This window comes from Schistocerca gregaria, chromosome 3 (assembly GCF_023897955.1).
Source record: "Schistocerca gregaria isolate iqSchGreg1 chromosome 3, iqSchGreg1.2, whole genome shotgun sequence".
Classification (NCBI taxonomy): Eukaryota; Metazoa; Arthropoda; class Insecta; order Orthoptera; family Acrididae; genus Schistocerca; species Schistocerca gregaria.
The window spans coordinates 606,553,466-606,570,423 of record NC_064922.1 but is presented as its reverse complement, the minus strand read 5'-3'; the positions used below and the strand labels follow the sequence as shown (position 1 = coordinate 606,570,423).

General features: G+C 42.8%; 1 protein-coding gene across 1 annotated transcript in view; it reads right to left on the bottom strand.

Annotated features, from left to right (window-relative positions):
- The window catches only part of LOC126354653 (UDP-glucosyltransferase 2-like), a 43,424-nt gene extending 34,546 nt beyond the window's left edge, over window positions 1-8,878 (bottom strand). The window contains exon 1 of the mRNA XM_050004429.1: window positions 8,686-8,878. Coding sequence (XP_049860386.1) covers window positions 8,686-8,871 — 186 coding nt within the window. The 5' untranslated portion in view covers window positions 8,872-8,878. The remainder of the gene's footprint in view (window positions 1-8,685) is intronic.
- Window positions 8,879-16,958: the final 8,080 nt, after the last annotated feature.

Genomic DNA, 16,958 nt, shown 5'->3' with positions numbered 1-16,958 from the left:
TGAAGACTGCATTAAGTTAAGCTCTCGTGTTGGTGGGCCTAGATTTAGAACATCCTCTCATCTTTTAAACCTGCGCCTCCAATTCAGGGCCAGTGGCGCTATTGCAGGAGAGAGACAGAGAGCACAGGCCAGTCGCCTGCGCATCCAGTTCGTTGACGCTCACTGGAAGTTGCCAAAACCAATTCCAAAGGTTGTAGAGGGGTTGCTGCAGCGTTTATCAATTATGTATGGCCAAAGATGCCTTCTCCCGATTTGTCTGGCTCGAACCGAATGGAGAGGTGAGTGCAGGTGCTATGACAGGCGGTGCCGGTAATAAACATCTCAGAAAAATATTTTCCGTGTTTGAGCCTCCTATCACTGTCGTAAGTGACAATGCTCTGGGATTTGGGCCTTCCAAGATTCTCATAAGCGACAGTGCTCCACGATTTCATTAGTGGGAGTTTCAGAAACTCCGATTTCAACATGTGATTACACACGACAACACCACTCTACTATCATTAGCCATTCTTTGCATACAAATTTAATGGGAAAGTTACAGATTTACTGAGTATATATCATGGTGAAGACCAGAGAAAATGCTATGATTCCGTGCCATGGTTAAATTTTGCGTTTAACACATCAAGGCATGAAGATCATTAGCCAACCCCAGCATCACATGTTTCTTTATCTGCCGAATTGCCCGTTATATAACCTGTTATCCAATGCCAGCTTGTTGCCTTAGGAGATCGCCACTGAAGCCCTCAGGGGCAACTGGTGTTGGACTAATGTTTACATAGAAAGGTCCCACGAAATATAAGTGGCATGGTGCAACCATGGCCGACGTCCAGGGAACATCAAGGTGAACCACTTGCTTTTTGTGAAGAAATTTGCGGAACGAGACAGCGCAAGTGACGTAAGCTGACGTCAAGTTTTGTGCGCTCATGGTGCGTCCTCAAGATGATGACCCTTGTCATTCTTTGGATCAGAAATGAGGAGACAGGTGAAATCTGGTGGTTCCATATACATAAGTTTTAAGTACCTGTAAACCCTACCATGGGGGTTGAGTTTTATGGGGGGAGGGGGGAGGAGGAGGCTGAGCAGTGCCGAGAGCCGATACATTGTGTCTGACTTGCAAATGGTGTGACCTTTAGCGAGAGAGGGTGCAGATATGGTAATGAGTTTTCAGTGGCTGCACACATGCAATAACTCTCTTGTAGTTGAACTGGTGAGCTGGAAAGGAGGAGTGTGTAAGCAGACGGTCAGGTGCGTCTGGTCTCTGATAGATGGTCTGGGTGTTGTGTGATTTATGTGTTTTAGAAGCAGCTAATTTGAGTGTCTCAGCCAGACTACTGTTATTGTGAGGTGTGCCGGTCCCCATTAATGCCAGAGCCAATGTTATTCAGCCTGCCGGCGTGGCCGAGCGGTTCTAGGCTTTACATTCTGGAACCGCGCGACCGCTACGGTCGCAGGTTCGAATCCTGCCTCGGGCATGGATGTGTGTGATGTCCTTAGGTTAGTTAGGCTTAAGTAGTTCAATGATCTAGGGGACTGATGACCTCAGCAGTTAAGTCCCATAGTGCTCAGAGCCATTTTGCCAATCTTATTTACACTCTTCGGTTCTGAATTTGTACCTGATTTTGAGAAATTTTTATTAGTTATCGATGTGTTTTGGTGTTTAATTCAGGCCGTTTAAAGAACGTTCCTGTAATCTTAAAGAAAATTATTGATTTGCTTCTTTTCTGAGTTCGTTTTAAAGTTGCCTTTTGTTATTAGCAAAAGTTGATCCGTCTTTTGGGCGTCGTGTGACTAGGGCCTCCAGTCGGGTAGAGCGTTCGCCGGGTGCAAGTCTTTCGATTTGACGCAACGTCGGAGAATTTCTCGTCGGTGGGGATGAAATGATGTTGATTAGGACAACACAACGCCCACTCAATAAGCAGAGAAAATCTCCGACCCAGCTGGGAATCGAAACCGGCCCCGTAGAACTGACATTCCGTCGCCCTGACCATTCAATCCCCCACTCGTCCAGTCCTTTAACATCCCATCCTGTATGTGTGCAGGCATCCCCATGACCTACTAATAAGTATTTACCTAGTTGCTCTAATACATTATTTTGCAGTGTAAGTGGTGCCACAATACAAATTCTGAGCTTTGTTTGCTTGCATGTGACTGTCACAAGAGATTATGGTTGCATTAGAATTGAAATAGCTTGCAGTCTTAGTGAGCTGCTTGGTCCTTATGGCATTCTATATTAATGGAACCAACTCATATCACATTAACTTTATGACTCGGCGCACCTGCATTTATGTGACGTTCTGGACAATGATGTATACTAAGGCTTAGATGTATTGGTAATTTATACAAGTTTTCAGGTAAATGTAAACATATGTACAAATATGCATTTTCACTATATATCGTGCGTTGTAAAAATTATCAAGCCTTCGTGGTGTGCTCCGTGCGTGAACATGCTAACATGCACAAAGATGCTTCTCATCTGTTTGTGGTTTTACTTTCTGCGCCACAATGAAGACATTTTACGAGTGGTAACCTCAGAACAGAATTCGATTTATAACCAAAAACATTTTTCCTCAACTATTGAAACCAGTCGCCAACAATAAATATTAATTAATGCGATCTTTGGTATGAATTTTTTTGGAAGTTCAATATAGATCGCTCCTTCCATTTTCTCAGTATGAGAAACATCAAGATTTGCCAGGAACTTGAGTGATATGCAGAGCAGTCATGTAACTGTAGACCTAGTTGAATTTGACCTACATAAATCATCCTCCTGCAAGGTATCCGAACTGGCGACCATAAAACCCCTACAAAATTTCGTTCACAGATTCCCAAAGTTATCTACACCAATTAGCACTACTTTGTGTAGCTGCAGGTTTCGTATAACACTTCAGCGCACTTTTTCTAATTCCTCATTTACCTGTAGTGGATCTACTAAACACAACATATTTACAGGAAAATTAATAACTACTCAGCCACAGTATTTTTCCCGTACCCCAGACGTCCCTACGAGGTCTACCATCCGCACATCAGTCCATTTTGCTTGACGTTCAAGTAACAAATCTAACCCTAATACTGCCTGCATCAGTCAGAACTTTTCCGCAACCCCGGAAATCTGCGCACACTTTTTGACCTACATCGTGGTGGACCCGACTACCAGTTGCCTCTGACGTTGAAATTTATCAGACACCTATGAATCCGAGTCCAATAAACTCTCATTCTTCCTTGCATCTACTGTGCTAACTAACAAAAATCCTGCCTTTTCACACGTTTTGGATGGGAGTGTGTTCACTGGACACTCCACGTGATGGCTCCAGAGCCCCCATTGACGTTTAATGGCGACTTCAAATGCCATTCACTACTTCAGTACAGTATATAGTTTGATTTACCTGGTTTCACGGAGATATCCACTACAGAGGCGGTAGTCGCAGCAACAAACCTTATTTTCTCTAACACTAAATTAGCAACATTCTCATTGTATTATGGAGGTATAATTTCTTTAAATCTAGAAATGGCCAGCCACTTAATTTTTCGTTTTTGGGATTCGGGAATTTTAAGTTAGATTGTCACTGAAAAACTGTTATTTGTTTGTTCGCGCGAGGAATAATTTTGTTTTATTCCAGACTTGCCTACATCTTTGCTAGTTGTGACACCCCGTCTGAGGCATAAGAAGCCACCCTCATTCTGCACACTGCCTTCTCAAAGAGGGCGGAGAGGCGGACAGAGTTTCAGGGCACTGTCTTGTCCTAGGTGTGGAAAACTCCCCCTAAAGGCGGAAGAATCAGCAATGATCAACGGCATGAGAATGCAGAAGGCAATGGAAACCACTGAATTAAAGACACGTAACGTTTATCAACAGGACATGTGGCCTGTAATTGAAGAAAGGTCGCGATGATCTCTCCATTGGCAAAAGATTCCGGAATAGTCCCCCATTCGTATGTCCAGGGGGGGGGGGGGGACTGCCAAGGGGGAGATTACCATGAGAAAAAGACTGAATAATCAAGGAAAGGATAACGTTCTACGGGTCGGGGCGTGGAATGTCAGAAGGTTGAACGTGGGAGGAAGCTAGAAAATCTGAAAAGGAAAATGCAAAGGGTCCGTGAAGTGAAGTGGTAAGAAGACAAGGATTTCTGGTCAGATAAATATAGGGTAATATAAACAGCAGCAGAAAATGGCATAACAGGAGTGGGATTCGTTATGAACAGGAAGGTAGGGCAGAGAGTGTGTTATAGTGAACAGTTCAGTGACAGAGTTGTTCTTATCAGAATCAACAGAAAACCACCACCGACGACGCTAGTTCAGATACACACCCAAGCTGAAGATGAAGAGATACCGAAAGTGTATGAGGATATTGAAGGGGTAATACAGTATGTAAAGAGGGATGAAAATCTAATAGTCATGGGAAGTAGAATGCAGTTGTAGGGGAAGGAGTAGAAGAAAAGGTTACAGGAAAATATCGGCTTGGAACAAGGAGTGAGAGAGGAGAAAGACTAATTGAGTCTTGTAACAAGTTTCAGCTAGTAACAGCCAATACCCTGTTCAAGAATCACAAGAGGAGGAGGTATATTTGGAAGAGGCCGGGAGATACGGGGAGATTTCAGTTAGATTACATCATGATCACACAGAGATTCGGAAATCAGATACTGGATTGGAAGGCGTACCCAGGAGCAGATATAGAATCAGATGACATTATAGTAGTGATGAAGAGTAGGCTGAAGTTAAAGACATTAGTCAGCAAAAATCGATACGAAAAGAAGTGGGATACGGAAGTACTAAGTGACGAGATACGCTTGAAGTTCTCTAAGGCTGTAGATACAGCAATAAGGAATAGCTCAATAAGCAGTACAACTGAAGACGGCTGGACATCTCTGAAAAGGGCCATCACAAAAGTTAGGAAGGAAAATATATGTACAGAGAAGGTAACTGCGAAGAAACCATACGTAACAGAAGAAATACTTCAGTTGATTGATGAAAGGAGGAAGTATAAAAAATGTTCCGGTAAACGCACGAAAACATAAATACAAGTAGCTGACGATTGAAATAAATAGTTAGTGCAAGAAAGCTAAGACGAGATGGCTGCAAGAAAAATGTGAAAACATCTAAAAATAAATGATTGTCGGAAGGATAGACACAGCATACAGGAAAGTCAAAACAACCTTCGGTGACATTAAAAGCAAGGGTGACAACATCAAGAGTGCAACGGGAATTTTACTGTTAAATGCAGAAAAGAGAGCGGATAGGTGGAAAGAATACATTGAAAGCCTCTTTGTTGGGGAAGATTTGTCTGATGTGACAGAAGAAGGAAAAGGAATTGATTTAGAACAGATAGAGTAACCAGTATTATAATCAGAATTTAAAAGAGCTTTGGAGAAGGTCAAATGAGGGAGAAGCGATAGATAACATTCCATCATACTTTCTAAAGTCATTGGGGGAAGTAGAAACAAAGCGACTATTCACATTGGTCTGTAGAATATATGAGTCTGGCGAGTTTCGGAAAAGCATCATCCACACAATTCCGAAGACGGCAAGACCTGACAAGTGCGAGAATTATCGCACCATCAGCTTAACATCTCATGCGTCCAAGTTGCTTACAAGAATAATATACAGAAGAATGGAAAAGAAAATTGAGGATGCGCTAGATGACGATCAGTTTGGCTTTAGGAAAGGTAAAGCCACGAGAGAGGCAATTCTGACGTTGCGGCTAATAATGGAAGCAAGACTAAACAAAAATCAAGACACGTTCATAGGATTTGTCGACCTGGAATAAAAGGTTCGACGATGTAAAATGGTGCATGATTGTCGAAACTCTAAAAAAAAGTAGGAGTAAGCTATAGGGAGAGACGAGTCATATACAATATATAGAACAACCAAGAGGGAATAATAAGAGTGGACGACCAAGAACGAAGTGTTCATATTAAAAAGGGTGTAAGACAAGGATGTAGCCTTTCGCCCCCACTGTTCAATCTGTACATTGAAGAAGCATGATGGAAATAAAAGAAAGGTTAAGGAGTGGGATTATAATTGAAGGTGAAAGGATATCAATGACACGATTCGCTAATGACATTCTATCCTGGGTGAAAGTGAAGAAGAATTACATGATCTGCTGAGTGGAATAAACAGTCTGATGAGTACAGAGTATGGACTGAAAGTAAATCGAAGAAAGACGAAGGTAATGAGAAGTAGTAGAAATGAGAACAGCGAGAAATTTGACATCAGGATTGATGGTGACGAAGTAGATGAAATAGTTGACGATGAAGTTAAGGAATTCTGATACGTAGGCAGTAAAGCATCAAAAGCAGACTAGCAGGGACAAAAAGGGCATTCCTGGCCAAGAGAAGTCTCCTAGCATCAAACATAGGCATTAATTTGAGGAAGAAATTTCTGAGAATGTACGTCTGGAGTACAGCATTGGAAGGTAGTGAAACATGGACAGTGGGAAAACGGGAACAGAAGAGAATCGAAGCATTTGAGATGTGGTGCTACAGGCGAATGTTGAAAATTAGGTATACTGATAAGGTAATGAATGAGGAGGTTCTTTGCAGATTCGGAGAGGAAAGGAATATGTGGAACACACTGGTAAGGAGAAGGGACAGGATGATAGGAAATCTGTTAAGACAGGAGGGAATGACTTCCATGGTACTAGAGGGAGCTGTAGAGGGCAAAAACTGTCTAGGAAGACAGAGATTAGAATACATCCAGTATATAATTGAGGACATAGTTGCAATTGCTACTCTGAGATGAAGAGGTTAGCACAGGAGGGGTGATGCCCTGACCACCTCTGCCATTAAACATTCGCGGACAAAGGGTCACACTGTCCATTCATCCAAGAAAGCGAAGGCGTATGAATGTTGATATTGTATTTGCCAATGCTTGCAAAATCATTCAACATAGTTATTACTGTATGAACATGCGTGCTATGTCCACTGTCGTGAATGTGCACATTGTTTACGGCACTTTACTATAGTAAAAACTGTTTTTGGTGATCCAAGATAATTGTTACCAAATGAAACTATATTTTTTGCTATATACACTACTCTTTGAAGGTAGTGAAACACCAAGAACGAGAATTGTGATCACAATGAAACTTATTCCACCATTAGGGACATGACACAAAAAAATGATATGATTTACGGACCTGCACATGCACTGTGACTATGGAAATTCAATATGGAATAGCACCACCAAATGCTGGCAGCAGAGCCGCTAGAAGTCGTGGCATGAAATCAATAAGCATCTGAATATGGACTGTTGAGTACTCTACCACGCGGATTGTAGGTGTGTTCACAAAGCATCGACTCTGGTTGGAGGAGGACCTGAACAAACAACTTGCCGACCGACCATCTCCAAGACATGTTCGATAATCTACATATCACGTGAATGGGATGTGGTATCCGTCATTCTTCGAACAAGGCTTGCACATTCCTCGCCAATTGTGGCTGGGCGTTGTTCTGCTGAAATATGGGATGTGGAATGGTCTGCAGGAGTTGCTTGGTCTCGGCTGTAAGACAGCGGTAGCTGTTCAGATTGCCCTCAAGACATAGAAGGTCGCATGTTATAGGCACTTGGCATTTGTCCGCTTTGCCACACACAGTAATGCAATCTAGCCGAAGGCGTTCACTACAGCGGTGCCTAACGCTTACGCAACCAGCACTGTAGGAAAAGATGAAATGGAACATATCCAAAACCACTATATTTTGCCACTCGCCATGCTAGTGTCGTTCGATGTCCATTGCAGTCTGCACTTCTGACGGGTTATTCTCATTGAAAGCCGACAGAATGGCGTGCATGCCACCAGTCCATCCCAGCGTCCAACAGTCGACACACGCATGTCCGCCCCGTAGAAATGCTGTGTCATGCCAGATTTGAGGATCAAGCTCTTCTGTCCAAGAGGACGAGATGGCTGTCACCTAGAGCTCTGGCCACTTTGAGGCGTCCAACATCCTGTCGACACTGTGTACTGCTCCCTTCTCCCCACGTTTCCACACACACACACCTCACTATGGAAGGATCATGCCCCATACGAGCCGCGATGTCACGAACGACAGACCCGTCTCCCAGAGATGAATCATTCTACCCTGATGGAATGCACTCACATGCTGGTACTCTCTGATATTCCACCCTGTGATGTCGGCGAGGCAAAGTGGCACTTCACTACATGTTTTCACTTCCTGTGATGGCTCCACACCGACTGAACGTTGTGTAACACTGTCGCAAGAGGGCGCTGTTGGGCCTACATGTACGCCGTCTCTCTGACATTTAAATCACTTGTTGTGGCTCTGGTGTTCTATACATCCTCTTATCTTGTGAGTGTCACATCACTGGTTCTGAAAGTTCAACTTTTTACAAACAGTAAAGCATAATTTAAATTATACAACGTCGTTTGAACTACTATCAAGCTTCATACTGCTGAAAATTGCCTGGAGATCGTTTGGTCATTCTCAGTTACAGTAAACATCAAGAGCAACTACATAATAGATGTAATACAATGCATTATGAGTAGCTACCATTCACTCATCATCCACATTTCATGTCGCACAGCATTAATCATCGTGAAAATCTCTTAATCTGTTTCAGGATTCCTTGCAATAATCAAATTAGTTATTGTTCTCTCACAGGATATTTGATGCTTTTCCCCACCCACAAGCTTTTTTTATTATTCATAAAAATGGAGGCGTAGAGTGCTAGCTCACATACCTGAATGGGGTGGGTGGTGATGAAGGTGACCTGGTGACCACGTCTGGCCAGTTCCAGCAGCACGGTCCTCAGTGGCAGCTGGTGACTGATGGAGGGAGTCGGCACAGCTGCCAGGATCTTGGCCCCCAGACACCTGTCACCCAGCGTCAGCAAGCAGGTGGCTGCCAGCAACACCGCTGTCTTCATGGTCGGAACCTGCCAGTGGTGGTGGAGAGCACGTCATCAGTGACGAAGAAGTAATAAGCTCATGTGACAAAGTACAAGTAGCTTACTTAAAAAGGCGCACAGGTTGCTTGGGAGCGCTATAGATGGTATAGAACCAGTAGTAGTGCTCACGTGACCCTGTCGAATTACATTATTCACGGTATGTATCTTTGTACAGAATCAATGTAATAAGATTTGTCACTGTTGTAAGAGGTTCCCTAACAGAGAAAATCATCCACTTACATGGGTCATGAGGAGGTAAAGGATCGATTGTCGAGCGCCGAGTGTGCAGGTTGCTAAATGAGCACCAGGTCATTGCGATGGAATGCAGATGGGGGTAGATTAGAAATAATATTGGCTAACGTCGTAGCCATCGCCATGGATTGACCCTTAGTAAATTGTTAATCATGTTAATTACTAATGACAGCAAAGGCCAAGCCGTGCGGGATTAGCCGAGCGGACTAAGGCGCTGCAGACATGGACTGTGCGGCTGGTACCGGTGGAGGTTCGAGTCCTGCCTCGTGCATGGGTGTATGTGTTTGTCCTTAGGATAATTTAGATTAGGTAGTGTGTGAGCTTAGGGACTGATGACCCTAGCAGTTAAGTCCCATACGATTTCACACAAATTTGAACATTTTTGAGCAAAGGCCAAAGATTCAGCTGCCAGACTATTTCAGACTGTAACAATTAAAATTTAAAAGTGGGTGTTACAATGTGGAAACCTGATTAGATAACAGAAAGGAGTTATCACGTTTGAACATGCCCATCACCACACTGAACAAGATTTTCTCTTTCGCTGGCGTATCAGAGGACTTTTTTATGTATCTGCAGCGATCTTGAAACTAAGAGGGACCAGAGAATTGGGAGTCGATACTGGGCAAAGGAATGGAAGGAAAAACGGGAGGAGCGCATAGATTGAGAGAAAGGATGAAATTGAAAGCTGTCTATAAAAATTTTCCTCAGAGCATAATTTTATATTCGCTAAAATTTGGTCTGGGAATCAGCTGCACTCGTGGAACAGGTATGGAGACAATAGATGGTTTCAGATTGAATACAGATATTTCGATACCAGATCCTAAAATGTAAGACGTTCCCAGGGGTTTATGTGGACTCTGATCATAATTTGTCATGAAATGCAGATTAAATGGAAGAAACTATATAAAGAGAGAAAATTAAGGGTTTGGAATCTGGATAAATGAAATGAACCAGACAGTTTGAGTTAGGCAACGACTGGCTTACTTACGGGAAGGGAGCACAATAAGAGACAAATGGACGGCTTTCAGAGACGAAACAATAATGGCAGCAGAGAATCCAATTGTTAAGACATGCCCTCCTAGAAATCATTGGATAAAACAAGAGCTATTGAATTTAATTGACAATAGAAGCAAATATAAAGAAGAAAGGCGGCGATTGGAGTAGGCAGAAGGGATTTTTCTATCAACTGCCTTGTGACTGGGTTGATGCATCCCATCAGGGATGTAAGCTACTTCGTGAAACCAATGGCACTTTATAATTCTTGACTGCCCAGTTTCATGCTGAGCCTAACAACGCACTAAAAGATTCATATAATCTTTCAAATTACACATGACGAAGTTGTTACAACAACACAGTAAACACATAGCTTTGATCCTCTTATTACAGAACAGAGAAACTCCTCAAGGTAAAAAGTCACCAGGGGGAAAAACTCGATGGACATCCACACTGAATTTTAATGTCAGTTTTAAAGCGACTCTTGCATACACGTGTCAAGCCTTGACACCAGTCAATATTTTTTTCGACAGTGTTAACCGTTACATATTTCAAAGTATGAGAAAAAAGACGTGGGTACCAGGCATAGTCATAGGGCAGTTGGGCAGTCTTATGTTTAAGATTCATTGTTCACATGTCACCTTTCCTCACTTCCCTTTCTCTTAACCTTCCTCTGCTATTACACTCCACTCACCACTCCTAAGCCATGTGAATAGTGGGTATCATTGAATAACACCCCCTATAATTGCGAATACTGCTCCTATAGATAATACGTAATGGAAGTGAAATAGGCCGATCAGAGAGCTAAGGCACATGCTAGTTTGAACATGTCAATAAGTCTCGACCCAGCTGTCTTTCTGGATAAGTACTTGTACACATTTTAGCACGGGCTCCCTTGCATCACATGCAAGCAGCCCTCTCTAACACTCCCGCCACTCCCACCCCACTTCGGTGTATGAATGTCACCGACACCGTGCCATGATGGGTATGTATTGCACAGTCAAGTAAGTCTCATACAAACCGAGGCTTTGTGATGCGTTCAAACTAGCGTGTGTGTTATTCCTCATGTTTCACAGCTGTGAGCTGTACTTGTATCAGGTTACTGTCAGAGGGAGGCTGTTATGGACTAGTGGACTGCCAAGGCTAATTACAGATAGGTTGGTCTGTAATGTGTGGTGTATTTAATGGTTACCTATGTGAGAAAATTTCCATGGTGAGCTGCAGGGTGTACTGCAGAAACTCCATGTAGTCGACTATTACATTATGTAAAGGGATTTAAACCAGATTTTGTTCGGATTGTTAGCAAAATGAAGATACTATTCCCTAAACCAAGCCGCGACGAAACAACAATGTGGTTATGAACAACAAATGTCTCGGACTAGCCAACTCGTAAAGATATTTAACAAACATCTAAGTCAGATCACAAATTCAGGATCGAACAATACCTTGGTAACCATCTAACCGATTTTATAAGGTGACTTTTAATTTTTACGTTTTCTTTGGCGAAAGGACATGCTACTATTAGACAGGAAGCTATGATTTATAGTTACAGAATGGATGGTGTGTTTGACCTGTGGAAGACAGTCTAATTATATTGAATGTCAACATCCACTGTGCGAAAGAATAAGCTAGAGTTACCAGTATAAGTGCAAGATAAGATTAATAACCTAGTATGAGGTCAGCATAATGTTAGTGTGGCACTAGAAAGTAGTTGCAAGTATGTAACTGACAACATAGCAATCCCACTTCTCAATTAATATGAATGTTTATTAAATTCAAAAAAAAATGTTCCAAATGGCTCTCAGCACTATGGGACTTAACTTATGTGGCCATCAGTCCCACAGAACTTAGAACTACTTAAATCTAACTAACCTAAGGACATCACACACATCCATGCCCGAATCGGGATTCGAACCTGCGACCATAGCAGTCGCGCGGTTCCACACTGTAGCGCCTAGAACCGTTCGGTCACTTCGGCCGGCTATTAAATTCAGATTTAAAAATTACTATTCAGTATTTTATTTGACAGAAGTCTTATGAACTTTCCAATGTGCAAGACAATACTTTAGCGTTGAGCTGTGCACTGCTCATCTTCACGCCATTTATTGTTTGTCATCTTCTATTACGGTACTGTCGCCTCGTTTTCTTATTCCATTTACTTGGGGTCACTAACTTCCTACCTTACTTTCCCGTGAGTGGCAGCAGCAGCGCGTATCCATAAGTGCACTTTCGTCCCATCTCTGGAGTGACCGATAGTATTTCCAGATCGTCGTGCGTCGGGAGTTCAGTTTGGAGCTCAGCTGGAGACAGACCAGCAGGGCGGTTGGGACAGCCCCAGTGCAGTCGGGCACGGAGCCCCAGTGAAGTCCGCACAGCCAGTGTCAGTGGGGACTCACCATTGGTTGGTCATTTGGTCGGTCGTCTCATCGACGACGTGTAGTTGGGTCGGTTCCTTCCTGTGCAGAGATGTCAGTTGTGTTCCCTCTGTATGGTTGGGTCCAAACCAGTGTCTCCCGGATGTCGTCCATTCAAAGGAAGTAGCTGGAGCTGGAGACGGACCGGGAGAGTGGTCGGGACGCAGAAGGAGTGTAGTCAGGGACGGAGCAACTGTCGGCGATGAAGGAGCATCGGGACGAAGCACCAGTGAGTTGCGAACAGCCAATATTTGCCGAATGCTGGTGGGTGACACACATGTACTGTCAGACTGAAGAAGACTGAAGCGGGGACGACCGTTGGTTGGTCGCTCGGTCGGTCGTCTCATCGACGACGTGTATTTGCGTCGGTTCCTTCCTGTGCAGAGATGTCGGTTGTGTCCCCGCTGCATGGTTGGGTCCGAGCCAGTGTCTCTGGGACGTCATCCACCCGAAGGAAGTCAGTGAGTTGGAGACTCACCAACAGTGTAGTCGCGACGGAGCAGTAGTCGCAATTGACCAGCAGTCCAGTCACTCAGTTGGCGTGGATCAACAAGCAAGCCCCCATCGCGTGGAGTGGGGCTGGAGCAGCTGTCGGCGGCGAGCACGCGTGGTTGAGTGTGAGGTGCTGCTTGCGAGTGCTGCGAGTTCGTCACCCACCAATCTTGGTCATGAAAGTTGAGTCCTCGCTTAACTTACTATCGAGCCTCAACTGTTTAAATTTCTTCGTTTGGTTCTGTGTGTCGTTGTACTAAAACTTTGTGGTCGTTTTGCTGGTTGCGTGGAGCGGAACTATTTGGTTGATTGGTCGGTCTTCTGTCTCTCGGCTGAGTTGCTTTCCGATTAAGAGATTGTTGGTCAGGCTGCCTGTCTCGCCTAAACGGGCGTTAGTGTTACAATTCCAGGCCGACTCTTGGAACTTCTGAGCGCCGTACATTGTCTCTTACATAGTAGCTTCCCTGTTTGAGTTTTGGTTATTTGGTTGATGTGTGTGACCTTCAGCTGAGTTTTTATATATTCTGAATTAATGTTCTTGTATCGCCCTTAAGGCGTGAGACTGTTGTACTTATAGGGGCCTTCAGCCGAATTTTACATCAAATCTTTTAAGGCCTTGAACCGTTAAATTATAGTGTTGTGTGGCCTTCGGCCGAGTTTTAATATCTTTTAAATTAGTGTTCTTGTCTTGTCCTTAAAGCATACGATTGTGATGTTTTGTACAGGGCCTTCTGCCAAATTTGCTTCAATTGTTTTAAGATAAGGCCTTCTGTAGTTGGATTGAAACGCCTCTTATTGCTTAATATGCTGACTGCAGCCGTATGCCGTTAAAATTAAAGTGCTAAGGCCTTCAACCTGTTTAGGTTGAAGATTTTGAAAAGATTTTGGGTCAAACCTCCAGAAGGACCTTGTATTTTAATTTTTTGCTTAGGCCTTGCGTCTTGCATTTTGAGTGTGGCCTTCAGCCGATCTAAACTTAATCAAGGGAGGTCGATTAAGGTTTTGAGTGTTTTACATTATTGTGTAATATGGTGTGCGACAAATAAAGTTTGTATGTTGAGTGCAACTGGCAGTAACCTCATTTTGACCCCTTTCCACAACCTAACCCGATCTGTCCTGCTAGCCTAGGCATTTCAAGCGTTATTAGCAGAAGATTACAACTGTACTACAAGATAAGGTTAATACTGTAGCATGTGGGTGACTTTCAGAAATAGTTGAAAACTGCTAGATAAAAATGTATAAACCCTCGTTTCTCACCTATATGACTGTGTATTATATTCAGATGTAAAACATATTATTCGGAATGTTATTTCGTAGAAGTGTTAAGTAGTTTCTAGTGTGGAACTACGTAAGTCAGTCATCGCCAAATATACCTTTGGACCAATAAGTGAGCTACATGTGTTTTGTACGGTTAGAGAAATAATTTAGGTATCTTTAAAGTGCTGCTTTTACTTTGCTACAAAGATTGAACTCTAGTCAACACCAGGTGTACCTAAACCTACAACTTTGATCAGTAGTGTCAATGAGAGACGAGCCTATGCTTTATACTGTTACAGAAAAAAATTACTTATTTTGAAAATAATACAATTTTTTGTTTCTTTAAACTGCTATTTTACTTTGGTGCAAAAATTGTATTTTCGTCCAGATCAGGGATCCTCTGTGTGGAACCTTTTTCAGAGACATTTCTACTTCTGGGACTCATCGAAGCACAGCATACCTTTCATTGTAACCAAGCAGCAGCCGAGATGATCTAAGTTTGATTGAATCTAACATATCATATTTTGTGTTTTCCGTAGTTATACCTACGTGTTACAAAAATTTGTAGCTTAAGTGATATACGGCATTAATGACCATTCCAAATACACGCCATAGAACTGAAATATTGGAATGTGTGACGTCAGTGGCTAAATACACCGCAGCTCTTTCCTTGTTCCTTGCTCTTGGTGTTATTTACTTACTGAGAGGGAATCAATCTACAAACAATCTACAAACCTTTCAGAGATCCTTGGCACCAAAGTTCTGACTGCTAAATGTCACAGCCTTCCTCAGTATGACAACCAAGATCCATGCCTGCTCAGACATAGAGCTACACTGGAACTTTCAAGAAGTGTAGCAAATATAAAGCCAATTAATAGAGTTATATGCCGATAGACTTAGGCACAGCTTGATTGCACCTAATTAGTTTAAAACTGAAACTTTGTAGCAGATTAAAACTGTGTGCGGGACCGTGACTCGAACTCGGGACCTATGCCTTTCGCGGGGTAGTGCTCTACCATCTGAGCTACCCAAGCACGACTGACGCGCCGTCCTCACAGCTTTAATTCCACCAGCACCTCGTCTTCTACCTTCCAAACTTCACAGAAGTTCTCCTGCGAAACTTGCAGAACTAGCACTCCTGGAAGAGAGGATATTGTAAGACTTGGTTTAGCCACAGCCTGTGAAAATATCATTCTGCAAACATCTCCCAGGCTGTGGCTAAGCCATGTCTTCGCAATATCTTTTCTATCAGGAGTGCTAGTTCTGCAAGGTTCGCAGGAAAACTTACGTGAAGTTTGGAAGGTAGAAGACGAGGTGCTGGCGGAACTAAAGCTGTGAGGACGGTGCGTGAGTCGTGCTTGGGCAGCTTAGATGGTAGAGCAGTTGCGCGCGAAAGGCAAAGGTCCTGAGTTCGAGTCTCGGTCCGGCACACAGTTTTAATCTGCCAGGCAGTTTCGTATCAGCGCACACTCCGCTGCACAGTGAAAATTTCATTCTAGTTTAAAATTGTTAATTGTGTAACTAGGTCAGGAAGACTTTCAGTTAAAGGGTAAGACCTAAAACTCAACACAATGCAACAGTGAAATGACCAGTTTAAGGGACATTAATATTCTCTATCTTAACTGTTCGCGGAAATATCAAAACCAATGCTTGATATTTCTCTCTTGTTGGGATTATGAAGAAACCGCAATTTAATTAGTTCTCTAGGAAAATCTATTTTCAGGAAGAAAGGATTTTTGTGTGAGGGATATTGATTTGAGACTTGTTGTGCATGTCAGTTAATAAAAATTTACATTTTGTTACGAAGCGATTCTATTATTTGTTCAGCGTTTACATAGGCATTCTTTACTCGAACATTTAGCCGTTTTGACACGGTACGCTCTCATTCACAAAATTATACTAATAATAAATAGTCTTACAGCAGAACTCAATGCTGATAGTTCATGAATCATATTCATCCACTCGCATAATTTCACAGCAGTACAAAGTCCTCCAGTCAGCAACCTAATTACATATTTTATTTGCATAGAAATGTTTTTTTATACTGTCGTTAATAGCAGCTTCTCTCGTCTCTCTCCTGAATCGTGTGAGAAGAATTTGTGCCCATTTCAGCATCTACACCTTGTTCCACAGTCAAACTTGTGTGATGGAAGCATGGAAGCAGCTTAAATATCTTGTCATCTGTCTCAGCAGCTGGGCCTATAAACGCTAACAACAAACAATAGAAGTAGATCGCATTTCTAAGTACGTACTTGTTTCCGTCTCATCGCGTTGACTGAGAGAACTGGTTGCACATCCAATAAGCACGCCTTTAGTCTGCTTCCATTTCTTGTATCAGGCCAATCCGATGAAAATTCAAAACACTTGTGATTTCGAATCAGTTCACACAACAGTTTTTTATGAAGTTTCCTTTGCACATAAGCATTTATATATCCAGGATTGTTTCGTATTCAATTTACCGGCCATTTACTTCGCATGGGCATTACGCTGACACTATGGCAGAATATTATCTGTTATTTCATCAGTATGTACTATATTCTGCTCAGGCACTTTCACAGTGAGATATAACTAAGGCCACAAAGAAAAACTTGTTCTTAAGTTCCTAGTAATAATTTAAGAAACGCGTTTGCAGTGTTCCTGTATTCCTTGCGGCTGACA